The 27,863-nt window shown below is 46.0% G+C and overlaps 1 protein-coding gene across 1 annotated transcript; it reads left to right on the top strand.

Moving 5' to 3' along the window:
* The first annotated feature begins 19,798 nt into the window (after positions 1-19,798).
* On the top strand, positions 19,799-24,370 carry CCL26 (C-C motif chemokine ligand 26). The gene is made up of 3 exons (NM_001205635.1): positions 19,799-20,038; positions 20,135-20,249; positions 24,027-24,370. Exons 1-3 carry the CDS (start codon positions 19,966-19,968, stop codon positions 24,121-24,123), a joined length of 285 nt encoding a protein of 94 aa, NP_001192564.1. The 5' UTR covers positions 19,799-19,965; the 3' UTR covers positions 24,124-24,370.
* The last annotated feature ends 3,493 nt before the right edge of the window (positions 24,371-27,863 follow it).

Raw genomic sequence — 27,863 nt, 5'->3', positions numbered from 1 at the left:
GTTGCCTTTGGCAAGTCAGAATGGGAGTCAGGGAGACAGAAGATATTGTGACATCTTTATTAGTACTTTTCTGGGGTGTTTAAACTTCTTGCGATGTGCACTTATCCCTTTTGTAGTAAAAACTAGTGTACGGAAGCTGTATTTTCTGTGCCCCTTTCCCTCGGGCCGTATACCTTCGGTGTGCTCCTGACTTCTTCCAACAGTCAGGAGGATCTGTGGCTCTGTGCCTGGGTACTTCATTCTTTGCCAGAAATACCAGGGAATGAAGAGCCCCAGGTAGCCCTCAACCAACAGCTAATTAGAGTGGATGTCTCGAAGAAGGAAATGGCAACCCAATTCTGTATTCTTGCCTGCAGAATCCCACGGACAGGGGTTGAACCTGGTGGGCTATATAGTCCATGGGGTTGAACATGACTGAGGTTGGACATGACTGAGCCATTGAGCACGCATCAGTGTAGTAGAAAAAAAAAAACATCGTGTTCTGTTAACAAATATAGTACAAATAAAATTAACAAAAATAAAATAAAGTAGACATCTAACCACCATCCCAAGTCCCTATCTCCTTGGTGGAAAAAGCCCTGGGGAATGTGTTCTCCGCTATCTGCCAACAAATTGCTGTTTCACAATCAATTACAGGCTTGACAACACACCCTTCTGGCTGCCTGCCCTTCTTGCTGGTGTGTCTGCATCTCCTAAATAAACTACATACTCTTGGACCCTCATCTCAGGGTTTGTTTCTGAGGGAATGCAAACCAAGTCAATCAGTTTAAGTGACCAAAAAAATAAATAAATAAAGGAGAGACCACTCTGTCTGAGGAGTCAGATGGATTTGATCCCAGCCCCCTCCATTTTTGGCTGTGTGATGCTAGAGAAAGTTAATTGAGCTCCCTGGCCTCAGTTCCCACATCTCTAAAATGAGCATAACAGAAGTATCTGCCTCATGCGTTGGCCATGAGGACTAAATAAGGCACTTAATGCATAGGAAACGCTTATCCTAATGCCAGGCACATGGTAACTACTCAATGCGTGTTAACTGCAGGCAGGCTCAAGTTAAGGCAGGAGGCAGAGAAGCCGAAGCTGGTCCTGCTATGGCCAGGGCACCTGGTTGACCCTTCTGTGGCCATTCCAGTGTCTCTGGGCCCACCTACTTCCTCCTGTCTCATTTCTCTGATGGCCATTAAGTGCCTCTGCAGAAAGGAGATCCTCACTGCAATGCTGATTGTGGAGCAACTGAACTGTCCACCAGAAGTCCCAGCCTGCCTTGACCCTGGTCTCTCTTTAGAATGTGAGCCTTGGCTGTGGGTAGTCAGTCTGTGTGTAGGGAGGTGACACCCTCCTGCCCCGCTTCTGGGTTGGCCACCGGCACGATGACAATGCATGGAGTCACCCAGTCTTTCTCCTGCTACCTTGAGATATTCCCGAGATGGAGAGGGTGCTGGGAATTGCTGTGGTCAGGGAGAGACAGAGCTTTGTGAAACCAAAGTTGGGCTGTATTTGGGAGAGCAACCTGCCCCAGACAAAACCTGTCATATGACTCACTGAAACTGAGTAATTAAGCTCTGTTATAGCCCACGGCTGGTGGATCAAAAAGTATAATCGTAACCCAAGGGTAGGGGAGGAAGTGAGCACAGGTGAGCCCCTGAGCCCGAGGAGAGGGGTATGAAGGAGACCCACAGAACAGCAGTTCTCAACCCTCCGGGGCCTCAGAATCTGGCTTGCTCTAGTCATGGCGCATGGGCTTCTCATTGCAGTGGCTTCTCTTGTTGCAGAGAATGGATTCTAGGGTGCACAGTAGTTCAGTGGTTGTAATGCATGGGCTTAGTTGCCCCTTGGCTCATGGGAATCTTCCTGGACCAGGGGTTGAATTCATGTCCTTTGCATTGGCAGGTGGATTCTTAACCACTGGACCACCCGAGAAGTCTCTGTGCAAAAGCTTTTAAGTTTAATTAGGTTCCATTTCTTTATTTTTGCTTTTATTTCTGCTGTTTTAGGAGAAAGATGCCCCTAAAATATATTGCTATGATTTATGTCAAAGAGAGTTCCATTTATGTTTTCTGCTGGGAATTTTATGGTTTCTGGACTTACATTAGGTCTTTAATCGATTTTTAGTTTATTTTTGTATACGGTATTAGAAAATGTTCTAATTTCATTCTTTTTTTTTTTAAGTCATTTAAGCTTTTATTTTTGTGAGAGGATTCAAAGGAGAGCTTTAATACAGGTGAGACTCGAGGCTTTTGAAGAGGATCTAAGTCTTGATGAAGTGATTTAGACTCAAATCTTGAATGCATAATCATGGTAGGCCCCAGGGTCTTCAAAAACTTATACTTGATGCTTTCCCAAAGTGCTAAGATTTGAATGCCAAAGTGCAAACTGATTCATGTTTCTGTCCATTAGTGGTCCATGGATTTCTTTAAATGAAGTCATGTTAGCGCCCACAGATATCAGAGTTCTGCAAAACTGGAATCCGCGGTTCCAGGATGACCACAGATGCCCTGCCCCTAATTTCATTCTTTTACATGTAGCTGTCCAGTTTTCCCAGCACCGCTTGTAGAAAAGACTGTTTTTTCTCCATTGTTTATTCTTGCCTCCTTTGTTGTAGATTAATTGATCATTAAGTATGTGGTCACATTATTTCTGGGCTCTCTGTTCTGTTCTGTTGATTTCTGTCTGTTTTTGTGCCAGAACCATACTATTTTGATTACTGTCACTTTATAAAGTAGTCTAAGTTAGAAAATGTGATTCCTCCAGCTCTTTCTTTCCTCCAGTTCTTCTTTCTCAAGATTGTTTTGGATCTTTTGTGTTTCCATACAAAATTTAAAACTATTTGTTGTAAAACTTGTGGTTGCTGGAGGGAAGGGTGGTAGGAGGGATGGTTAGGGAGTTTAGGACTGACATGTACACACTACTATATTTAAAATAAAGAGCCAGTGAGGGCTTCCCTTGTAGCTCAGTCGGTAAAGAATCTGCCTGCAGTGCAGGAGATCTGGGTTCAATCCCTGGGTTGGGAAGATCCCCTGGAGAGGGAAATGGCAACCCGCTCCAGTATCCTTGCCTGGAAAATCTCATGGACAGAGGAGCCTGGTGGGCTGCAGTCCATGGGGTTGCAAAGAGTCAGACACAACTGAGTGACTAACACTAAGGACCTCCTGTATATACATCTTTTTAAAAAAGCAGGGTCTTCCCTGGTGGTCCAGTGGCTAAGACTCTAAGCCCCCAAATGCTGGGGGCCTGGGTTCAATGCTTGGTCAGGGAATTAGATCCTACATGTTGACATATGGCAAAAGCCACCACAATATTGTAATTATCTTCCAGTGGAAATAAATTAATTAATTAAAAAAAGAGAGAGAATTCTGAAATTAAAAGACCCTGCATGCCACAACAAAGATCCAAGATCCTGCGAGCTGCAACTAAGACCTGGTTCAGTTCAGTTCAGTTCAGTTCAGTCGCTCAGTCGTGTCTGACTCTTTGCGACCCCATGAATCGCAGCACGCCAGGCCTCCCTGTCCATCACCAACTCCCGGAGTTCACTCAGACTCACGTCCATTGAGTCAGTGATGCCATCCAGCCATCTCATCCTCTGTCGTCCCCTTCTCCTCTTGCCCCCAATCCCTCCCAGCATCAGAGTCTTTTCCAATGAGTCAACTCCTTGCATGAGGTGGCCAAAGTACTGGAATTTCAACTTTAGCATCATTCCTTCCAAAGAAATCCCAGGGCTGATCTTCAGAATGGACTGGTTGGATCTCCTTGCAGTCTGAGGGACTCTCAAGAGTCTTCTCCAACACCATAGTTCAAAGCATCAATTTTTCGGCACTCAGCCTTCTTCACAGTCCAACTCTCACATCCATACATGACCACCGGAAAAACCATAGCCCTGACTAGACGGACCTTTGTTGGCAAAGTAATGTCTCTGCTTTTGAATATGCTATCTAGATTGGTCATAACTTTCCTTCCAAGGAGTAAGCTTCTTTTAGTTTCATGGCTGCAGTCACCATCTGCAGTGATTTGGGAGCCCAAAAAAATAAAGTCTTGACACTGTTTCCACTGTTTCCCCATCTATTTCCCATGAAGTGATGGGACCAGATGCCATGATCTTCGTTTTCTGAATGTTGAGCTTTAAGCCAACTTTTCACTCTCCTCTTTCACTTTCATCAAGAGGCTTTTTAGTTCCTCTTCACTTTCTGCCATAAGGGTGGTGTCATCTGCATATCTGAGGTTATTGTTATTTCTCCCGGCAATCTTGATTCCAGCTTGTGCTTCTTCCAGACCTGGTGCAGCCAACTACATAAATTAAAAAAAAAATTTTTTTTAAGTAGATGTCAGAGCTTTAAAAAAAAATTAGTTCTAGCTCTTTGGAAACATGTTCTTTGTATTTTGGGGGGAGGGGGGAGGGGAAATGCATGACAGTCTTTTCTTTTAAATGATTTTCAGTACACCAAGTAGTAACATGTAACAAGTTAGTGAATTCTAATCTAGCAATTTTGAATAAGAGAAACTAAAAGCAGCCCAGTACTAGGACCCATTGTTCTAACTCTAAGCCGGAAAAAGTACTGTATTAAGGCTGGCTGCTGCTTCACATCAGTTATAAATAAATACTTATTACTTTTTCAGAGATAAAGCCCCTGATCTTCAAGAGAGACTTAGGGAAAGAAATATTTTAATCCCATTCTTTCTTAAGAAAATCAGGTTTTTAAAAACTATCTAAGAAAGAAAAGTCAGTGTTAATAATATGCTGCTTGACCGAAAAGGCATAGAAAACAGACAACATATATCCATTAAATTTCTAAGATATATGAGATAAAAAGATACCACCTTTGGATAAGCTTGCAGCCTGTACAAAGAATCTATGTTTTCTATTCTGCAAAAAGTGAAGGGACCTACTATATAACACACAGAAGTAATTTAATGCCTTTTTGTAAGACTATAACTCCAGCCTTGCTCAAGCCTCAGGTTCCATGAAGGCATTCAAAACACCAGTCCACAGAACAGGTGCTTTTCTCCAGCCTCTATCTATTTATGCGGTAGTTCTCATGGATTTCTGGCCAGATGGCGCAGACAAAGGCCAAGAGGTTATCCAGGACGTCATCCCTGTCCTGCCGGAAGTAGATCTGAAGGATGGTCATGTTCTCCCGGGTGTCCTTCTCCACTTCAGGGCTGCAGCTGCTGTGGGATCGCAGAGCCCAGCTTCCTTGGCCTGGAATTCCTTCTCCTCCCGACTGACTAGCCATGTCGGTGGCAGCAGCGACTTATCACCCCTGTCCTTTGTATCTTGAAAGGGATTGCACTGAATCTATAGTTTGACTAGGGAGCGTGCATGCATGCAGCATGTTTCCATCATGTCCGATTCTTTGTGACTCCAAGAACTGTAACCCGCCAGTTTCCTCTGTCCTTGGGATTATCCAGGCAAGGACACTGCAGTGGGTTGTCCTTTTCTCCTCCAGGCGATCTTCCCAACCCAGGGACCGAATCTGAGTCTCGTGCTGCTTCTGCACTGGCAAGCAGATTCTTGCCAATTGGGAAGCCCAGATGGCCTAGGGTAGTATGGTCATTTTAACGACATTAATTCTTCCAGTCCACATCCTAAAGTCTTGTACTTTCTCAAAGCCTTTGAACTTTTCAGAGCATCCTCCCCTCCCTTCTCCTCCTCTCCCACGTCCCCTCCTTCCTCTCCTCCTCCCTGGGTTTTTCTCCTCTCTCCCACCAGCCAGCCTTCCTACCGGGTTCAACAAGGTCCCACCCACCTATCGAGAGGACGACCATATAATGATGGGGGTCCCTGCATTGCTGACCCCCCAGTGATCAGTTCCTTCAGAGAAACAGCGGTTCTCTTCTCCCCGATTCCCACTTCCTTCCTGGAAACGGACCTTCTGGGAGGGGTTACTGGCAAGGGGCTTTGTTTGGCAGAGAAAGATGTTTTGCTGTCAGAACTTCTGGATTCTTATTGCAGATCTAGATCTCAGCCCTTGCAAAGCGATTTGTTCCAAAGAATCCCAAGGCCTCATCTCTTCAAAGCCTTGTAAAAAGGTGGTGGTTGTTTAGTTGCCAAGTCGTGTCTGATGAACTGCAGTGCTCCAGGTTCCTCTGTCCTTCACTATCTCCTGGAGTTTGCTCAGACTCATGCCCATTGAGTCGGTGATGTCGTCCAACCATCTCATCCTCAGTTGCCCCCTTAGTTGTCTGGAATTCTCTGATGCTCCAGTGGTGGTTAGAACTCTGTGTTCCCCTGCAAGGGCTCAGATTCAATCCTTGGTTGGGGAATTAAGATCCTGCAAGCCACACAGGTATACCTGTGGCAGATTCATTTCGATATTTGGCAAAACTAATACAATATTGTAAAGTTTAAAAATAAAATAAAATTTTTTTAAAAAATCATCAATCCAAAAAAAAAAAAAGATCCTGCAAGCCACGCAGCCAAAAAAAAAAAAGTAATTGTTTAACTTCCCAGAATTACACATTCATCAATTTCCAGGAAATCCCTTCAGAAAACATTCAACATTTACTCTCCTAAAGCTGTGTGCCTGGGTCTTTCACCCAGCATTCCACCCAAGAAACAGATGAGGCTGGGGGAGGAGAGAGAGGGGACATAGGGAAGACAACTCAGGCACCTCCCCAGCTTGACTCCTGACCAATCCCATCTCCGCTCTTTCTGCCCCTTCTTTGATAAGGGGAATAATCACGTTCAGATAAGTTTTGTTTGGCCTCTATATTTCTTGATTCTAGGGAAAAGAAATATACTGTGACTGGCTTTCCCTGGAAATCTCAGTATCCTTCTCCTGACTCTCTGGTTGGTAGTCGTTTAGTCGCTTAAGCGGTGCTGGACTCTGTGACCTCATGGACTGTAGCCCACCAGGCTCCTCCGTCCATGGGATTCTCCAGGCAAGAATACTGGAGTGGGTTGCCATTTCCTCCTCCAGGGGATCTTCCCAACCCAGGGATCAAACCCGGGTCTCCTGCCTTGCCGGCAGATTCTTTACTGACTGAACTACAAGGGAAGCCCTAATTTCAGAACAGTGATAAATCCTAGGGAACATACACTTCTTGTCTGGATGCTGTGGGTATGACCCCCTCTGGTGATATCACCCAGGGACCTGTTTCCAAGACTCACCTGGAAAAACATCTCTCGGATCTCAGAATTAGGAAGAGCTGCACGAATCTCAGACAACCAGCAGCTTGCTTTTATGTTGTGTATGCTGTGAATCTTGGGACTGATAGCACTTCCCTTTTGATAGCATTCAGTTCAATTCAGTCGCTCAGTCGTGTCCGACTCTTTGCAACTCCATGAATCACAGCACGCCAGGCCTCCCTGTCCATCACCAACTCCTGGAGTTCACTCAGACTCACATCCATTGAGTCAATGATGTCATCCAGCCATCTCATCCTCTGTTATCCCCTTCTCCTCCTGCCACCAATCCCTCCCAGCATCAGAGTCTTTTCCAGTGAGTCAACTCTTCACATGAGGTGGCCAAAGTACCGGATTTTCAGCTTTAGCATCATTCCTTCCAAAGAAATCCCAGGGCTGATCTCCTTCAGAATGGACTGGTTGGATCTCCTTGCAGTCCAAGGGACTCTCAAGAGTCTTCTCCAACACCACAGTTCAAAAGCATCAATTCTTTGGCTCTTATCTTTCTCCACAGTCCAACTCTCACATCCATACATGACCACAGGAAAAACCATAGCCTTGACTAGACGGACCTTTGTTGGCAAAGTAATGTCTCTGCTTTTGAAGATGCTATCTAGGTTGGTCATAACTTTCCTTCCAAGGAGTAAGCGTCTTTTAATTTCATGGCTGCAGTCACCATCTGCAGTGATTTGGGAGCCCCAAAAAACAAAGTCTGACACTGTTTCCACTGTTTCCCCATCTGTTTCCCATGAAGTGATGGGACCAGATGCCATGATCTTCGTTTTCTGAATGTTGAGCTTTAAGCCAACTTTTCACTCTCCTCTTTCACTTTCATCAAGAGGCTTTTTAGTTCCTCTTCACTTTCTGCCATAAGGGTGGTGTCATCTGCATATCTGAGGTTATTGATATTTCTCCCGGCAATCTTGATCCCAGCTTGTACTTCTCCCAGTCCAGTGTTTCTCATGATGTACTCTGCATATAAGTTAAATAAGCAGGGTGACAATATACAGCCTTGACGGACTCCTTTTCCTATTTGGAACCAGTCTGTTGTTCCATGTCCAGTTCTAACTGTTGCTTCCTGACCTGCATACAGGTTTCTCAAGATGCAGGTCAGGTGGTCTGGTATTCCCATCTCTTGAAGAATTTTCCACAGTTTATTGTGATCCACACAGTCAAAGGCTTTGGCATAGTCAATAAAGCAGAAATAGATGTTTTTCTGGAACTCTCTTGCTTTTTCCATGATCCAGCGGATGTTGGCAATTTGATCTCTGGTTCCTCTGCCTTTTCTAAAACCAGCTTGAACATCTGGAAGTTCACAATTTATGTATTGCTGAAGCCTGGCTTGGAGAATTTTGAGCATTACTTTACTAGCGTGTGAGATGAGTGCAGTTGTGCGGTAGTTTGAGCATTCTTTGGCATTGCCTTTCTTTGGGATTGGAATTAAAACTGACCTTTTCAATAGTATTAGCTCATTGAAAGCTCGCTAACCCTCGAAGGCAAACAGGTGCCACACCTTATCTGTCAGTCCTTATTAACCCTTTGCTTTGACGTTATCACCTAATTGAGGAGTTTGGCTCCAGGACAGAGCCTGAAGCAAGTCAACCTTGAGGCCTTTTCTCAGGGTAGGGGGGTGGGCAGGGGAAAGGATCCTGAGACACCCAGAGGCAGGATAAGACACAGACATGAGACAAACCTGGCTTTGAACCTTGGCTCTACCACCTGCTGTTGGGCTTCCCTGGTGGCTCAGTGGTAAAGAATCTGACTGCCAATGCAGGAGACACAGGTTCAATCACTGAGTTGGGAAGATCCCCTGGAGGAGGAAATGGCAAACTACTCCACTATTCTTGCCTGGGAAATCCCATCACCAGAGAAGCTTGGCGGGCTACAGTCTGTGGGGTCGCAAAAGAGTCAGACCCAACTTAGCGACTAAACAACAAAACAATCTGCCACCTGCTATCTGTGCGACCTTGAACAAATCACCTCCCTTTTCTGAATCCCAGTTTCTTTGGATGAAAAGTAAGGATATGAAAACCTCCCCCAGAGAACTGCCATGAAGATAGATGGAGTGACTGGTAACAAACAATACCCTCTCCCCCGCAAAAAAAGCTTGTCTTTTTCCAATTCCTGGAAACATGTTTTCTTTTCTGGACTCCATCCAGACTAGGACACTGCCTGGGCTTCCCAGGTGGCTCACTGGTAAAGAATCCTCCTGCCAACGCAGATGTGGGTTCAATCCCAGGATCGGGAAGATTCCTTGGAGGAGGGCATGACAACCCACTCCAGTATTCTTGCCTGGAGAATCCCATGGACAGAGGAGCCTGGAGGACTATAGTCCATGGGGTCTCAAAGAGTGGGACACAACTTAGTGACTAAACAACAGAACCACAGGGACACTGCCCACCGCCTGGGGAAACCCTCCTGACACCCTGTGACTCCTTCTGGCCTCTCCTCTCCCTAACGGAGTTTCCACTGTGACCTTCCGAAGGTGGAGGTCGTGTCTGTTTACTTGGCTTTGGTAAGGACAGGGCTGGATCTTGTCCAGCATGATCCGCCAAAGCCTTGGGGAGCTCCTGGGCACCTGGTAAGAATTCAGCAAACGCTTGTGAAATCAATGGGTTCCAGGCACTGCGCTGAAGGCTTGTGAAGACAAACAAGGAGGCTTCTTACTTGTCTTCTACGTCCTGCTTGTCCCTCTCCAGTACACCCTCCTTACAACAGCCAGAGGGTTCTTTATAAATCTAATCTTATACACTGCTTTAAATTCCTTAATGTCTCCCCATTGTGTTTAGGATAAAGAAGAAAATGTTTGGAAATTCCTGGCAGTGCAGTGGTTAGGACTCCGCACTCTCACTGCAGAGAGCCAGGGTTCAATCCCTGACCCGTGGTCAGGGAACTAAGATCCTGCAAGTCATGTGGTGCAGCCAGAAAAAAAAGAAGAAAATGCTTGACCCATGGTCTACATAGAAGACAACAGAGCCGAGTCGGAGGGAATTCACCACGAGGCCCGTCACTTTCAGGGTCCCTTCCAAGCCCTGAACCTCATTTGGTAGCTTTGCATCTATTAAAAAAAAAAGCGGGGGGGGGCCACCAAATGTATAAGCATTCAGTTAATTCAGTCACTCAGTTGTGTTAGACTCCTTGTGACCCCATGGACTGCAGCACACCAAGCTTCCCTGTCCATCACCCACTGCCAAAGCTTGCTCAAAATCATGGCCATTGAGTCAGTGATGCCATCCAACCATCTCATCGTCTGTTGTCCCCTTCTCCTCCTGCCTTCAACCTTTCCCAGCATCAGGGTCTTTTCAGATGAGTCAGTTCTTCACATCAGGTGGCCAAAGTATTGGAGCTTCAGCTTCAGCATCAGTCCTACCAATGAATATTCAGGACTGATCTCCTTTAGAATGGACTGGTTGGATCTCCAGTTGCAGTCCAAGGGACCCTCAAGAGTCTTCTCCAACACCACAGTTTAAAAGCATCAATTCTTCGGCACTCAGCTTTCTTTATAGTCCAACTCTCACATCCATACATGACTGCTGGAAAAACCATAGACTTTTCTGACTCCCTAGCCTCATTCACATTCCCTTAGTTTACACTCTTAAAGCTCCCTGTGCTTCCCCATCCAGGTAGAATTAATAATCCATTGCAGGACTTCCCTGGTGGTCCAGTGGTTAAGAATTTGCTTTGCAATGCAGGGGACAAAAGTTCAATCCCTGGTCTGGGAAGGTTCCACATGCCTCAGAGCAACTAAGCCATGCACCACAGCTACTGAAGCCCACTCGCCCTAGAGCCCAGTGCCCTGCAGCGAGAGAAGCCATTGCAGTGAGAGGCTTGTGCACTGCGATTAGAGAGTAGCCCATGCACAGCAATGAAGATCGAGCACAGCTGAAAATAAATTAATTAAAAAATAATCTACTGGGTGACTGCTTTCTGTTCAGTATCTAGTCCCTCCGCTAGAATATACACTCTCCGATAGCAAGGACTGTGTGTCTTGTGTTGACTAAAAAGATGCACAACGTGAGAGCTGGGAGTTAAGTTTTATTTGGGGCAAAAGGCAGGCTGGGAGACAGCGTCTCAGATAGCTCTGGAAGACTGCTCCAAAGAGGCAGTGGGGGAAGGTCAATATATGAGATATTGGTGAAGGAGAAGTTCAATATAATCAAGTGCTTACTTTACAAAAGGTTTTCTGCCAGTGATGAGGATCTGATGTCATCATTTAGTGATTTAGTGCTCTTCTAGATATGAAGAACCCACTCCAGTGTTCTTGCCTGGAGAATCCCAGGGACGGCAGAGCCTGGTGGGCTGCCATCCATGGGGTCACACAGAGTCGGACACGACTGAAGTGACTTAGCAGCCGCAGCAGCAGATATGAAGAGGTGAAAGGATTGGGATCATGAAATCAGTTCCCGAAATATGTAACAATCTGTTAGATAGTTCTAAGGAACAGGAAAGACGGGTTCCACCAGCTTCCCTATTCATACTGTTCATGGGGTTCTCAAGGCAAGAATACTGAAGTGGTTTGCCATTTCCTTCTCAGAAGTGAAGTGAAGTCGCTCAGTCGTGTCCAACTCTTTGCGACCCCATGGACTGTAGCCTACCGGGCTATTCCGTCCATGGGATTTTCCAGGCAAGAGTACTGGAGTGGGTTGCCATTTCCTTCTCCAGAGAATCTTCTCAACCCAGGGATCAAACCCAGGTATCCTGCATTGTAGGCAGACGCTTTACCATCTGAGCCACAAGAATTATACAAAAAAGATCTTCATGACCCAGATAACCACGATGGTGTGATCACTCACCTAGAGCCAGACATCCTAGAATGCAAAGTCAAGTGGGCCTTAGGAAGCATCACTATGAACAAAGCTAGCGGAGGTGATGGAATTCCAGTGGAGCTATCTCAGATCCTAAAAGATGATGCTGTGAAAGTGCTGCACTCAATATGCCAGCAAATTTGGAAAAATCAGCAGTGGCCACAGGACTGGAAAAAGGTCAGTTTTCATTCCAATCCCCAAGAAAGGCAATGCCAAAGAATGTTCAACTACCCAACATTTGCACTTATCTCACAAGATAGCAAAGTAATGCTCAAAATTCTCCAAGCCAGGCTTCAACAGTACACGAACTGTGAACCTCCAGATGTTCAAGTTGGACTTAGAAAAAGCAGAGGAACCAGAAATCAAATTGCCAACATCTGCTGGATCATCAAAGAAGCACTAGAGTTCCAGAAAAACATCTGCTTCTGCTTTATTGACGACGCCAAAGCCTTTGACTGTGTGGATCACAACAAACTGTGGAAAATTCTTAAAGAGGTGGGAATACCAGACTGCCTGACCTGACTCCTGAGAAATCTGTATGCAGGTCAAGAAGGAACAATTAGAACTGGGCATGGAACAACAGACTGGTTCCAAACTGCAGTACATCAAGGCTGTATATTGTCACCCTGCTTATTTAACTTATATGCAGAGTACATCATGAGAAACACTGGGCTAGAGGAAGCACAAGCTGGAATCAATATTGTCGGGAGAAATATCAATAACCTCAGATTTGCAGATGATACCACCCTTATGGCAGAAAGTGAAAAAGAACTAAAGAGCCTCTTGATGAAAGTGAAAGAGGAGAGGGGAAAAGTTGGCTTAAAACTCAACTACAAAACTTAAAACTCAACTCAACTAGAAAACTAAGATCATGGCATCCAGTCCCATCACTTCATGGTAAATAGATGGGCAAATAATGGAAACAGTGAGAGACTTTATTTTGGGGGGGCTCCAAAATCACTGCAGATGGTGACTACAGCCATGAAATTAAAAGATGCTTGCTCCTTGGAAGAAAAGCTATGACCAACCTAGATAGCATATTAAAAAGCAGAGACATTATTTTGCCAACAAAAGTCCATCTAGTCAAAGCTATGGCTTTTCTAGTAGTCATGTATGGATGTGAGAGCTGGACTATAGTCCAAGAAAGCTGAGTGCCGAAGAATTGATGCTTTTGAACTGTGGTATTGGAGAAGACTCTTGAGAGTCCCTTGGACTGCAAGGAGATCCAACCAGTCCATCCTAAAGGAAATCAATCCTGAATATTCATTGGAAGGACTGATGCTGAAGCTGAAGCTCCAATACTTTGGCCACCTGATGTGAAGAACTGACTCATCTGAAAAGACCCTGATGCTGGGAAAGATTGAAGGCAGGAGGAGAAGGGGATGACAGGGGATGAGATGGCTGGATGGCATCACTGACTCGATGGACATGAGTTTGAGTAAGCTCTGGGAGTTGGTGATGGACAGAGTGCTGCGGTCCATGGGATCTCAAAGAGTCAGACACAACTGAGTGACTGAACTGAACTGGACTGAACCAGTTTCCCTGGAGCACAGAGTGCCTCATTCTCCAGTCTGAATTCCCCTCAGGCGGTGCCAAAGGTCAACAGCTGCAATAGCACAGGGCTCAGTCTCTGCAGAGGCAGATGGCAAACGTCCTTGCTATTGTTCAGTCACTGGCAGATGCTCTTGGCAAGTGCCAATGTGTAGTTGACACTTGTTCACCTCGGGATCTCAGCATCTAGCACCATGCAAAGAGCATGAAAAAAAAAAAAAATGTTGAATGAATTAGTCAGTGAAGAAAGAATTTACTGTCCAGGAAGAAAGGTAGATAGATAAGCTGGTGAATTTCAAAAGAAATGATGATGCTGTCTGTGATTCAATGCTGCACAATGTTCTCTAGGAACCACGGGAGAGTTTGGAAGGGAGGATGGAGGAAAGTTTTTGTGAGTTGTTGACATAGGTCATAGGTACAGAGGGTGAAGTCTCTGCAGATGCAGAACAGGGCACAGCATCCCTAGCAGAAGGATATTTGGTTCCTACTGTGAATCCACATGTAGCAGATACTGGGGGTGCCCAGCCCACCTCCCTTCGCGCCCACCCTCCTATTTTCACTGTTCCTTCCATCCCCCATCTGAATGCACCTGAGGTGCTTCACCTGAGGGCTCCCTCTAGGCCCACGTGCCCCCACCAGTGGTGGTGGGAGGTGGAAGATGAAAGCTGCAGCTTCCTGGCCCTCAGTCGCAAGGACTCAGATTCTTGTCCAGAGGTCTGATGGAGCCATTGCCCTCAGCAGGAACATGCTTATTAAGCTGCCCTTTCATTATTGGCTGCCTTCCCATCTCTGTCTCACTCCTCCACACCCCAATGGTATTTCCTTCCATCTTCGCCTAAATATGTTGTTTGCACTCAAATTCATGTCTCAGGGTCTGCTTCTGGGAAAACCCAACCTGGGGAAAAAATACAAGCAAGAGGGGAGAAGCCCTCACAGAAGCATGAGGCTGTGTTATGTAACTCAGGCTGCTGTAAGGAAATTCCACAGGCTGGGGGGCTTAAACAATAGACATTTTAATTTTCTCGTGATTCGGGATGTGGGGACTCCAAGGTGTCAGCAGGATTGGTTTCTCCAGGGCCTCTGTCCTCGGCTTGTAGATGGCCATCTTTTCCTGGTGTCCTCTGACCATCTTGTCTCTGTACACACACATCCCTGGTGTCTCCTCCTCTTCTTTTTTAAAAATAATCTTATTTACTTAATTTTATTTTTGACTACATGGGGTCTTTGTTGCTGCATGCGGACTTTCTCTAGTTGTGGTGAGCGGGGACTCTTCTTCTTTGCGGCCCTCAGGCTTCTCGCTGTGATGGTTTCTCTTGTTGTGGAGCACAGGCTCTAGACATGTGGGTTCAGTAGTCGCACTGTGATGGTTTATCTTGTTGTGGAGCACAGGCTGTAGACATATGGGTTCAGTAGTTGTGGGGTGTGGGCTTAGTTGCTCTGCAGTGTGTGGAATCTTCTTGGACCAGGGATTGAACCCATGTCCCCTGCATTAGCAGGTGGACTCTTATCCACTGGGTCACCAGGGAAGTCCTCCTCCTCCTCTTATAAGGACGCTAATCCTGTTGGATCAGGGCCCCACCCTTACGACCTCATTTGACCTTAACTACCTCTTTGAAGACCCTTATCCTCAAATATAGTTACACTGGGGAGTAGGGCTTCAACATATGAATAAAATTCAGGGGAATAAAATTCAGTCCATGAAGAGGGGAACTGGGGAAAAGCAACTCAGCTAAGGAAAGTTGGGCTTAGAGAGGCAGGTCAGTTGTCAAAGCTCAGTGCCCAAGATGACAGAACAGTAGGTCTGATTCCAAAAGAGTGTCCATAGCAATGGAAATGCAGATTTGACAGTTCAGAACTTGGGAACCACACAGGATGGGGGTTCTGAGATACCCCTATATATGTGCTGGGAGCCTAGCTGGCAGGTTGGAGGGGAGGGGGCAGGGCTTCAGCCATAGGGAAGGGTCTGGGAGGAAGAGTGGGATCCCGGGCCACCAGCCATGGACTGGCATTAAGGACACACTCAAGGCCCTGGCCAGATGGGCCTATTACACAAGTACCAAGAAGAAGAGGTTTCAGCAGAAGTCTATTTACAGACATGCTCCTTGTCTGGAGAGACCCAACTGCCTCACAGATACATAATTATTAGCCATAAGAGGGGAAAGTTGATAATTAGGACTACCCTGAAATTTGGAATTTATATTCACTAGAAGACACCAATAAGGGAGTGAAAAAGCAAGAGATTTTTGCAATACATCTAGAACGGCTGAATTGCACCCCTGCCCCAAATTCATATCCACTCAGAACCTCAAAATGAGGCCTTATCTGAAAACAGGGATTTTGCATATATAATTATTTAAGCTAGGAAGAGGTCTTCACTTGGACTCTGGGGGTGCTCCAGATCCAGGAATTATGGCCACTGAGACAAACTCTGGAGGGCAAGTAGGAGCCTGGACGTTGAAGTTGGGCATGATGCCTAGCATAGACTGCCAGGTTGAGGAGAGGCAGGACTTGGAAGAAGGAGGTTGAAACAGTGCAAACACATGTGACCTGAACCAGACTTGTAGACATACCAGGGGAAGGAGAGAGTTGATGAGTTGATGGATTGCGAGAGTGGAACGTGTGAAATAGCTAGCTAGTGGGAAGTTGTTATATAACACAGGGAGTTCAGCCCGATGCTTTGTGATGACCTAGAGAGGGATGGGAGGGAAATTCAAGAGGCAGGGGGCATATGAATACTTAATGGCTGATTCACGCTGTTGTGCGGCAGAAACCAACACAACATTGTAAAGCAATTATCCTCCAATTAAAAAATTTAAAAACAAAACAAATTAAAAAAAAAAAATGTGTGGGCTGATGTGACAGCCAGCCAGAACTTTTCCCTAAAATGAGAAAACATTCTCAATACTAAAGGAGGAGGAGGAAAGAAGGGAAATGAGAAGGTCATGACACTGATAAAACATTAACTGCAGAGGGATGTGTTTTATTTACCATTTCCTTTCCCTTCACTAATTTATCAGATCATATTTATTGAAATATAATACATAAATCCTACGGATACAGCTCAATGAATTTTCACAAGGATAAAAGGGTCCTCTAGCATGCAGATCACTCTGGTACTCTTGCCTGGAAAATCCCATGGACAGAGGAGCCTGGTAGGCTGCAGTCCATGGGGTCATGAAGAGTTGGACATGACTGAGTGACTTCACTTTCATGCACTGGAGAAGGAAATGGCAACCCACTCCAGTGTTCTTGCCTGGAGAATCCCAGGGATGGGGGAGCCTGGTGGGCTGCCGTCTATGGGGTCGCACAGAGTTGGACACGACTGGAGTGACTTAGCAGCAGCAGCAGCAGCAGCATGCAGATCACGGAATAGAGCCACTTACCAGTCCCCCAGGCCCCCAGCTTGGCCCTTCCTTCCTTCCAGTCACTATGCCCAAGGGGTGACCCTATTCTGATTTCCATCGTAAAGGGTTAGTTTTGCTTATTTGGTACTTTATATATAAGGAACCCTACAATGTTTCTCGTTCATGTCTGGCTTCTTTCCTTCAACACTGGTCATAAGATACTTTTCCACACGTGCTGGTTTAGTCCCTCAGTAGTGTCATCTTCAAAAGCAGAGACAGTACTTTGCCAACAAAGGTCCGTCTAGTCAAGGCTATGGTTTTTCCTGTGGTCACGTATGGATGTGAGAGTTGGACTGTGAAGAAGGCTGAGCACCGAAGAATTGATGCTTTTGAACTGTGGTGTTGGAGAAGACTCTTGAGAGTCCCTTGGACTGTAAGGACATCCAACCAGTCCATTCTGAAGGAGATCAGCTCTGGGATTTCTTTGGAGGGAATGATGCTAAAGCTGAAACTCCAGTACTTTGGCCACCTCATGCGAAGAGTTGATTCATTGGAAAAGACTCTGGTGCTGGGAGGGATTGGGGGCAACAGGAGAAGGGGACGACAGAGGATGAGATGGCTGGATGGCATCACTGACTCGATGGATGTGAGTTTGACTGAACTTTGGGAGATGATGATGTACAGGGAGGCGTGGCATGCTGCGATCCATGGGGTCGCAGAGAGTCAGACACGACTGAGCGACTGAACTGAACTGAGTGTCAGACTCTGTGGCCCCATGGACTGTAATCCACCAGGCTCCTCTGTCCATGAGATTTCCCAGGCAAGACTACTGGAGTGGGTTGCCATTTCCTTCTCCAGGGGATCTTCCCAACCCAGGGATTGAACATGCCTCTCTGGAATTGCAGGTGGATTCTTCACCACTGAGCCAGCAGCCCTCATTGGTTATGTGTAATTCTCATTGTTGTATGGTATTATATTACATTCATAAACCATGATTTATTTTCCATTCCATGTTGATGGATACTTTTGGTAGTTTCCAGCTTGAGGCAATTACAAGCAATGTCTTTAGGTGCATGGATGTACACTTTTCTGATGGATATACACCCAGGAGTAGAATCTGTGTATGCTCATTTTTAGCAAATACTGCCAAGAATTTTCAGTCCCACTGGCAATACTTGAGTTTCCAGTGCACCATATTTTCATACTGAGTATATTCCATCTTTTTCATTTTAGTCATTCTGATAGGGGTGTGATAGCCCGTTCTCATTCTAGTTTGTTTGCATTTCACTAATGACTCACTTAAACAGCCCCTTTTCCTTCGCCATTAGGGTTTCCTCTTTTATAAAGAGTTTCCATCAGTTTTTTCTATTGGGTTATCTGTGTCTTCCTTATTGATTTATAGTGTTCCTTAGAAATTCTGAATTCTAGACCTTACAGATACAAGTTGCATTTGTTTCTCAGGGCTTCTGGAACAAATTATCACAAACCATATGGCTGAAAACAACAGAAATTTATTCCCTCATGGTTCTGGAGGCTAGAAGTTCAAAGTCAAGATGTCAAGAGGGTCATACACGCCCCTGAAATTTCTAGTGGAGAATCTTTCCCTGTTTCTTCTTATCTTTTGGAGGATCCTGGGTGTTCCTGGGCTTGTAATGGCATCATTCTGATTTTTGCCTTTGTCCTCATGTGGCCTTCTTCCCTGTATGTCTCTCTACCTCTTCATGTGGAACTTCTTAACAGGATACCAATCATTGATTTAGAGCTGAAAGGGGAAAAGAATCTTTGTTTCCTGTCTACTCAGTGAAACACTGTATTCTGCATACTTTACTTCTGATGAGGATGTGGGAGAGTTTTCCTCACACCCAGCGATTCTCAGACACCAGCTGAGTTCCTACAATTTACTCAGTTCTGACTGTCTACCTGGAGATCGTTTCAGATCCCACAGGCTAAGGGCTCAGTCCCACAAGATTGCACCCACACTTCAGATGCCCATTACAAGCCCAGGCTACCACCTTGTAACTGGACAGGACCCTATGAGGTCTTCCCCAGACAGACCCACCCCACCTCCATCCTTTGTCTGCCTCTTTTTAATTATTATTATTTATTTTTGGCTGCTCTGGGGCTTCACTGCTGCTCAGGCTTTTCTACATTTGCGGTGAGTGGGGTCTGCTCTCCAGTTGCGGGGGTGTGGGCTTCTCATCGCTGTGGCTTCTCCTGTTGCGGAGCACAGGCTCTAGACCTCGCAGGCTTCCGTAGTTGCAGCACATGAGCTCAGTAGCCGCGGTTCCTGGGCTCTAGATCACAGGCTCAGTAGTTGTGGTCCACAGGCTTAGCTGCCCCACAACATGTGGACTGCCCCACAACATGTGGAATCTTCCAGAAGCAGGGATCAAACCTATGTCCCCTGCATTGGCAGGCAGATTCTTAACCACTGGACCACCAGGGAAGTCCTCTTTGGAGATGTTTATAGAGGCTTTACTGTGCAGGCATAATTCATTAAATCACTGGCCACTGGGGATTATTTCAACATTCCAGATGGTTGTGATGTTCTAACAGACTTTGAGACCCTCTAAACTGGATGAGATACCCCTAAGTGCCCCCCTCAAGCAGCCCTGGCACATCACCTATGTGAAGCACTGGGACGCTAGGAAGGGCACATCCCTGGAGCATCATTCTTGAACACCCATTGTGTAATCACACTGCTCTACGCTCCTTGCCTGAGACTGTCCAGACCTCCTTGAGAACAATCAACACTTCAGAAACCATAAAAGCTTTGGCCAAGAACCAGACATCTATCTGGAACAGTCATTGATTTATAAAAACAATTGAGGTCAATTCACTAGAATTCTTACTTCATTTCCTCTGTATTTGCTTCTAAAATCATCAGTGTTGATTCCAACCATTCCACTGGCTGAGAGACTTTCCTAGTGTGCTGGCTCCTCCCCTCCCATGATACCTCCTGACTTTCTAGTCTCCTTTTCACAGATATAAGGTTACTTCCCACTGAAGGGTCAAAAGAGCTGCTTTTGTGCTGAACCATAAAATTCTCTGGAACTACCTCCAGGGTCAGCTCAGCCCCATAAAAGAGGGTTCCTGACAAGACAGAGGAATTAAAAGGAAGGCTCTGAAGGACCCAGCTTGCAGCACGATGAAGAACTTCCCTATGGCTTCCCTTCTTTTCCTGGTTCTTATCTTGAGTGTCGATCTCGGAGCTGCCACACGTACGGAACTGCCCCACTCCCTTCCCAGGCTGACCAGGGATGGAAGCAAAGGGCCAGCTCCAAGACCCTTCCTCTCTCTGTGTTTTTTCCTCTAAGGTGGCAGCGATGTGGCCAAGTTCTGCTGTTTCCAGTACAGCCAAAAAACCCTTCCCTGGAAGCAGGTGCATAGTTATGAATTCACCAGGAACATCTGCTCCCTGAAGGCTGTGATGTGAGTATTTCTCCTTTGGGTTTTTGGGGTCCCTTACGAGTTATGTAGTTAGAGAGGTGCTGAGCAGACCACACCCCCCACCTCAGGGCCAGGATGAACCTCAGGCTGGAAACCTGGTCAGTCGGTTATTGTTTAACCTCGGGCATTAACAAGCGTGACCCTGAGCTTGCTTTCCTGGCTTGCAGACCATGATCCAGGGATCTGCCAGGCACTGTGCTAAGTGCTAGGTATAAAAGAATAAACAGCCCTTACAGACCCAGGTGGCACTAGTTGTAAAGAACCACCTGCCAATGAAGAAGAATGTGGGTTTGATCCCTGGGTTGGGAAGATCCCCTGGAGGAGGGCATGGCAACCCACTCCAGTATTCTTGCCTGGAGAATCCCCATGGACAGGGGAGCCTGGAGAGCTACAGTGCACAGGGTCCCATGACTGAAGCAACTTAGCACGCCTTCATAGATCTTACATCTAGCATCAGAAAGAGGGCATTAAAAGACACTTGCACAAAATAGGTAATCTCAATTGTATGAGTGCTTGAAAAAGGCAGCAGGAGAAAAGAGCAGGAGGGAGCATGTCATTGGAGAGGAGGTAAAACTTAATCTCTTCCCTCCTCGGGGCTCTGGCTGAGCCTGAGGATTAAATGAACATAAAACAGATTATTAGGAGGAAAGCATACAGATTTTTTCATGCACATGGAGCCCCCACAGGAAGATGAAGCCCCAAGGAAGTAGCAAAATCTACATGCTTTTGTCCAAAGCCTACATGCTTTTGAACAAAGAGGGAATTGTGGGAAAGTAATTAATATATATGGGGGTGAAGAAAGCCAAAGACTGATAAGGGTTATCTTAATAATGTTTGTTTGTACAGAGTTTTCTTGGCCTTGACTAACTCTGACGTTAAGAATAATTTTTCCTCCAGGTACAAGGAGGACATTTTTCACATGGGAATTTTATCTCCTGCTTTCAGGAGGCAAAGGGGAGGTCAGAATGCCCTTCTTGCACTTGCTGGTGTTTGGGTTTTTTTGTTTTGTTTTTTTGGGTTTTTTGTTTTTTGAGTTTTTTAGTGTCTTTAGCTCAAAATAATCCTTTTGTCAAAGTGGCATATTTGGGGGCAGCATATTTGAGTACCCTTCATCATAGTCACAGGAGGACCTCACTTAGCGTTGGGAGGCTTTCCTGGAGGAAGTGACATTTACACTGAGAACCCCCAAGGGCAAGTGGGAGCGGCCCAGGTGAAGGGGGCTGGCAGGAGCATGGTGGATGGGGGAAGGGTGAACATATTTCTGACAAGGGAGGCAGGTGGACAAGAGGCAGGTCACAACAAGCCCATCGGCAACAGGCGAGATGACACGTACCGGGAAGGGCCCCTGGAAGGACTAAACGAGGTTAACATATGCAAAGCACAGAGCTCTGAGCCTGCGTACAGTCAACGTTCAGCAGATGGAAGTGATGCTAAGTCGCCTCAGTTGTGCCCAACTTTTGGTGACCCCCATGGACCGTAGCCCGCCAGGCTTCTCTGTCCCTGGGATTCTCCAGGCAAGAATACTGGAGTGAGTAATGGAAGCGATCTTGAAGTGTAAATACACAAGTAGGGGCCGTCACTGCTCTCCAGGACTTGGGGTTCCTGAGCATGAGAGAATGTGCAGAAAGGTAGATGACAGGCTCCAAGGACAAACCCAAATATTGTCACAGTTAAGGGCAGGCAAGAGGCACCCCAGTGCCCAGGTACCCAGGGGGATGCTCCTGGGCTCAGGATGCGCTCCCTGGCTCTTCTCCTTTGTGACTTGATTGACTTTTTGGAGCTTTAGAGACATTAACACTTAACCAACAGCTGGCAAAAAGCCCCAAGCTAAGCTCAAAGCAGCGGCTCTGTCCCAAGTTGTATGACCTTGGACACAAGTCATTTGTAAAAGGAAGGTGAGGGGTCTAGATCAGCCATCTGTTGCTGCATAACAAATCACTCAAAGTCTAGTGGCTTAATCCAACAGTGATAGTCTTCTTATCTCTCATGGCTTCCCTGGGTCAGGAATTCCAGAAGGGCTCGGCTGCAAGGCTCTGGCTTGACATCTCTTATGTGGTTATGGCCAGATAGCGGCTTCCCTGGTGGCTCTCCAGTAAAGAATCCACCTGCACCGCAGGAGACACATGCAGGAGATGCAGGTCCGACCCCTGGGTCATGAAGATCCCCTGGAGAGGGAAATGGCAACCCACTCTAGTGTTCTTGCCTGGAAAATTCCATAGACAGAGGAGACTGGCAGGCTATAGTCCACGAGCTCACAAAAGAGCTGGATACAACCTAGCAACTCAACAACGGTAGACTGATGGTGCTGGAGCTGGGTCAGCTCGGGGGGCTGCAGGCATCTCTCTGCCTCCAGGGCATCTTTGTGTGATCTCTGTTGGGCTAATTTGGGCCTCCCCACGGAGTGGTGACCTGGGGTGGCAGGACTCCTTACAAGGAGGTCCAAAGCTCCTGCATGGGTGCTCAGTGAACCAGGCAGAAATTCTACAACCTCCTATGGCCTAGCTACCAAGTCACATAGCATCACTTCTGCCGTTCCTATTGGTCAGCCACCCCTAGGACTGGCCTGAATTCAAGGGGAGGAGACATAGATCCCCATTTCTTAATGGGAACAATGTCAAATGGATGTGCAAACATCCGTGAAGCCCTTTTTCTCCCTTATTTTCCCATCCTTTGGGCTCTTCTCCCCTGCACGTGCCAGGGCAGGAACCCCAGTAAGTACATGGTGCCCCAGCTTAGAGCACCCTTGACTTAGGCTCTTGTCACTTCTGAATGCTCTCAAGGAGCAACAGGTGAAAACAATTCAGGGACATCAACCACAACCCCCAGTCTTTTTTTTTTTTTTTTTTCATATTTATTTATTTGGCTGCTCCAGTTTTTATTTGCAGCATGTGGGATCTAGTTCCCTGACCAGGGATTGAGCCCAGTCCCCACTGCATGGGGAGTGCAGAGTCTTAGACACTGGACCACCAGGGAAGTCCTACAACCCCTGGTCTTAAGGAGCTCACAGTGTGGTAAGGAACATGGGAATCTTCTCCCCATGAACAGCTGTGGCAAACAGCCCACGGTAACGTGATTAAGAATTAAGTGGCACCACGTGTATGAGGTTCCTTTGTGCGGTGATGCAAATGTTCTAAAATTGATCGTGGCAATGGCTGTATCATCTACAGATATAGGAAAACCCTTGAATTCTAATTATAACTTGAAGTGGGCCAATTATACGGTGTGTGAATTATATCCCAATAAAGCTGTTATATTAAAACAGAAGAATTTCGAGGCATGGTGCAGGTTGCCTGCTTCAAACCAGAGCTGTTGGGACATGTTTCCTGACAAACGTGGGCGAGGAAGCATGGCTTCCAGTGGAAAACAGGCTACGGGAGAGGAGGGAAGGCAGGGCCGGAAGAGGGAGCTGGGAGGCTTCCCTGGTGGGTCCAGTGGTTAAGAATGCGCCTGCCAATGCAGGGGACACGGGTTCGATATCTGGTCAGGGAACTAAGATCCCACAGGCCTCGGGGCAGCTGAGAGCTCATGCCCTGGAGCCTGAGCTGGAGCCGGAACACCACAACTAGAGAGGGGCCCACATGCTGCAATAAAGACTCGACCCAACGCAGCCAGAAAGAAGGAAGAGGGCACAGGGACGGGGGTACAGCAAAGGGGGAGCGATCAGGAGATCATCTGGGGGGCGGGGGCTGCCCCTCAACTCCATCCTTTTCTAGGAGGCCAAAGTTCTTAGTATTGACTCTCAGCATCTCTTTTCCGCAGATTCACCACCAAGAGAGGCCGGAAAGTGTGTGCCCAGCCAAAGGAAGAATGGGTGCAAAGACACATTTCAAAACTCAGAGCCCAGCAACAACTGTGACCTGACCGCTGAATTTTCGCTCCAAGACTCCTGGATCCGGCTCTGCACTTGGCTCTGCTGTCCTTTGATGGAGCCTGAAGAACTTTTCCAACTGAAGGTTCTACGGGTCTGGTAGGGTGGAGAGGAGAGTTTTCAACCAGTCTTTTTTTGTTTTTAATAACGATTTGATTTGCTCAATAAACATTCTTATTCAATTAAAACCTGAATTTTCTTCAAAGAAAATAAAGGAGTCAATATTTGCAGCTGACTGCCTGGCCAGTCCCGAGTCCCTGATTGGACCATGGTATTGAATTCTCTGTTATGTTTTTGTTTGTGGGGGGAAAAAAAAAAAGCAGGGACAATGTTGATATATTTTGGCAAAATGCCCATGAACTGTTTTAACATTATATAGAGGGAAAAGTTTATGTTATATGGAAAATTAAACTGTACAGTACCTCGTGGCCTGTTTTTGCGGGATAAATGAAGTACATCCATATTGGGCAGGGTTTTCTCATAAGGTATTAATTAATAAGCTTCCCTGGTGGCTCAGCAGTAAAGCATCTGCCTGCCAGTGCAGGAGATGTGGGTTCGATCCCTGGGTAGGGAAGATCCCCTGGAGACGGAAATGACTATCCACTCCAGTATTCTTGCCTGGGAAATCCCCTGGACAGAGGAGCCCGGTAGGCTGTAGTCCACGGGGATCACAAAAGAATCGAACATGACTGAGAGAATAACATTTTCACTTCATATAGCATAAACAACCTAAAAAAAAATTACAGATTCACGGGAAGTTGCAAAAATAATATAGAGAAGTCAGGTGTACCCTCTAACCCAGTGTTCCGCGACAGTCACATCTTACACAATTATGGTGAAATAGCACACCCAGGAAATCGACAGTGGTGTAAGTGTCTGTATGAGTCTGTCGTTCTATCCCGTGCGAGATTCCTGAAGCCACTCGTGCAAACGAGAGCCAAACCTATTCTGTCACCACAAAGATCTTACGAGTGTCTTCTCTTCTCAGTCACTTCTCCCTTCCCCCACCATCCTTAACCCCTAGCAACTCCTAATCTGTTCCCCTTCAAAATGTTGTCATTTCGAGAATGTTATACACATAGAATCATATCATATGTGACATTTTGAGGTTGTTTTTTCAAAAAAAAACTTCACATAATGCCCTTGAAATACATCCAAGTTGTTGTGGGTTCCCACAATTTATTTTTTTTTTTTACCAATGACTAACTAGTATTTCATGGAGCGATACGCTGCAGTTCATTTAAACTACCCTCTCATAGGTTTTTAGTTTGAGGTTACTACAGACAAAGCTCATAAGAACAATCACGTACCCACAAGGGTTTTTACATGGACATGGGTTTTCATTTCTCCGAGATAAATGCCCAGGCATGCAATTAATTGCTGGGTCATAAAATAAATGTATGCTTAGTTTTTTAAAGAAAATGCCAAGGGTCTTCTCTGGTGGTCCAGTGGGTAAGACTCTGTGCTTCCACTGAAGGGGGCATGAGTGCAATCCTTGGTCCACTGGTTGGGAAACGAAGATCCTGCATGCCTCCCGGTGCAGAGAAAAGAAACTGCCACGCTATTTTCCAGAGGGACTGTTGTTTTTACCTTCCCACCAATACTAAGGATCCAGGTTTCTGTGCCTCTGAGCTAGCATTTGGTGTGATCACTTACTTTTAATATTAGCTGTTCCAAAATTAAATCACTAATGAGTGTGTGCTGTTGTTCAGTCTCTAAGTCATGTCTGATTCTTTTGCGACCCTATGGACTGTAGCTTGCCAGGCTCCTCTGTCCATGGAATTTTCCAGGCAATAATATTAGAGTGAGGGGCTTCCCTGGTGGCTCAGAGGGTAAAGAACCTGCCTGCAATGCAGGAGACCAGGGTTCGATCGCTGGGCAGGGAAGAGCCCTTGGAGGAGGGCATGGCAATCCACTCCAGCATTCTTGCCTGGAGAATTCCATGGACAAAGGAGCCTGGAGGGCTATGGTCCGTGCGGTTGCAAAGAGTCAGACACGACTAAAGCCACTTAGCACAATATTAGAGTGAGTTGACATTTCCTCCTCCAGGGGATCTTCCCAATCCAGGGATCGGACTCATGTCGCTTGTCTCTTCTGCATTGGCGAGCTGATTCTCTACCACTGCACCACTGGGAAGCCAAGGCATCTTACTGTGGTCAGCTATGTGATATGGCTATCACTATGCAATATCTTCTCATGTGCCTATTTGCCATCCACATATCCTCTTTGGTGAACTAGCTCTCTTGTTTTCTCTCCACTTTCTAACTAGAGTGTTTGTTTTTTTCACTGTTGAGTCACCAGATATGAGTCCTTTGTCAGATATGTGGCTTGCAAATATTTTTTCTCGGTCTGTAACTTGTCTTTTCATCTTCTTAACAGCTTCTTTCACAGAGTTAAAGATTTAATTTTGATGAAGTTGAGGTTAATTCATACACCATAAAATTCACCATTGAGAAGTGTACAATTCATTGATTCCTTTGTACTGCAACCATCATCACTACTAACTCCAGAATATTTTCGACACCCCCAAAAGAAACCCCATCCCTGTTAGTATTCACTCCCTAACAGCCCTAGCAACCCCTTCTCCCAATTCTTTTCCATCTGAGTTTTGTTTTATGGCTCAGAATACGCAGTGTTCCTTGTTGTACGTTTCTCAGGCATTTGAAAGGAATGTGGATTTTGCTACGGCTGGTGGGTGGAGCCTCTTATAAACATCAGTTAGGTTCTATTGGTTGATGATGGTGTTGAATTCTTCTATATCTTTGCCGATTTCCCGAATCGCTGTTCTATCGGTTTTTGAGACAGGGGTCTTGAGATCTCCAAGTATGGTTGTGGATTTGTCTATTTCTCCTTTCATTCCTATCAGTTTTTGCTTCATATATTTGCCAGCTCTGTTACTTGGTGCATACATTTTGCAGAACTGCTGTTTATGACTGCTACACCTTCTTAAGCGTCTGTCTACAATGCAGAAGACCCAGGTTCAATCCCTGGGTTGGGAAGATCCCCTGGAGAAGGAAACGGCAATCCACTCCAGTACTCTTGCCTGGAAAATCCCATGGACAGAGGAGCCTGGTAGGCTACAGTCCATGGGGTGGCAGAGTCGGACACGACTGAGCGACTTCACTTCACTTCACACATTCTTGGTGGATTGACTTCTTTATTATTATCTAATGCCTCTCTCTGTCCCTGGTAATTTTTCTGCCCTGAAGTCTACTTTATCTGATGTTAAATATAGACCTGGCTGCTATCTTTTGATTAATATTTGCATGCTATATCTTTTTCCCATCCCTTTACTTTTCACATACCAGTGTTATTATATTTGAGTTGAATTTCCTATAGACAGTATATATTTTGGTTATTAAAAAAACATCTATTCTCGGGAGTTGCCTGGTCGTTCGGTGGTTAGGACTCAGTGCTTTCATCGCCATGGGCTGGGTTCAATGTCTGGTCCAAGTGCTAAGATCTCGAAAACCACGTGGTGCAGCCAAAAAAAATTTTTATCCTGCCCAATCTTTGTCTTTTGACTGGTACGTGTAATCCATTTATAGTAGGGAGTGATATCTAATTACCTGGGTGGGGATGAAAGTCTTGCCTTGGCCTTAAAAAAATGGCTAAAGGAAGTTCTTTAAACAGAAAGGAAAAGATAAAAGAAGGAATCTTGGAAATCTCACAGAAGGAAATCTGTGAGTAATAGTAGATGCAAAAACTCAGCCTTCCATAAGGCTTGG

This window comes from Bos taurus, chromosome 25 (genome assembly GCF_002263795.3).
Source record: "Bos taurus isolate L1 Dominette 01449 registration number 42190680 breed Hereford chromosome 25, ARS-UCD2.0, whole genome shotgun sequence".
NCBI lineage: Eukaryota > Metazoa > Chordata > Mammalia > Artiodactyla > Bovidae > Bos > Bos taurus.
This window is presented reverse-complemented; position numbering and strand designations above follow the sequence as displayed.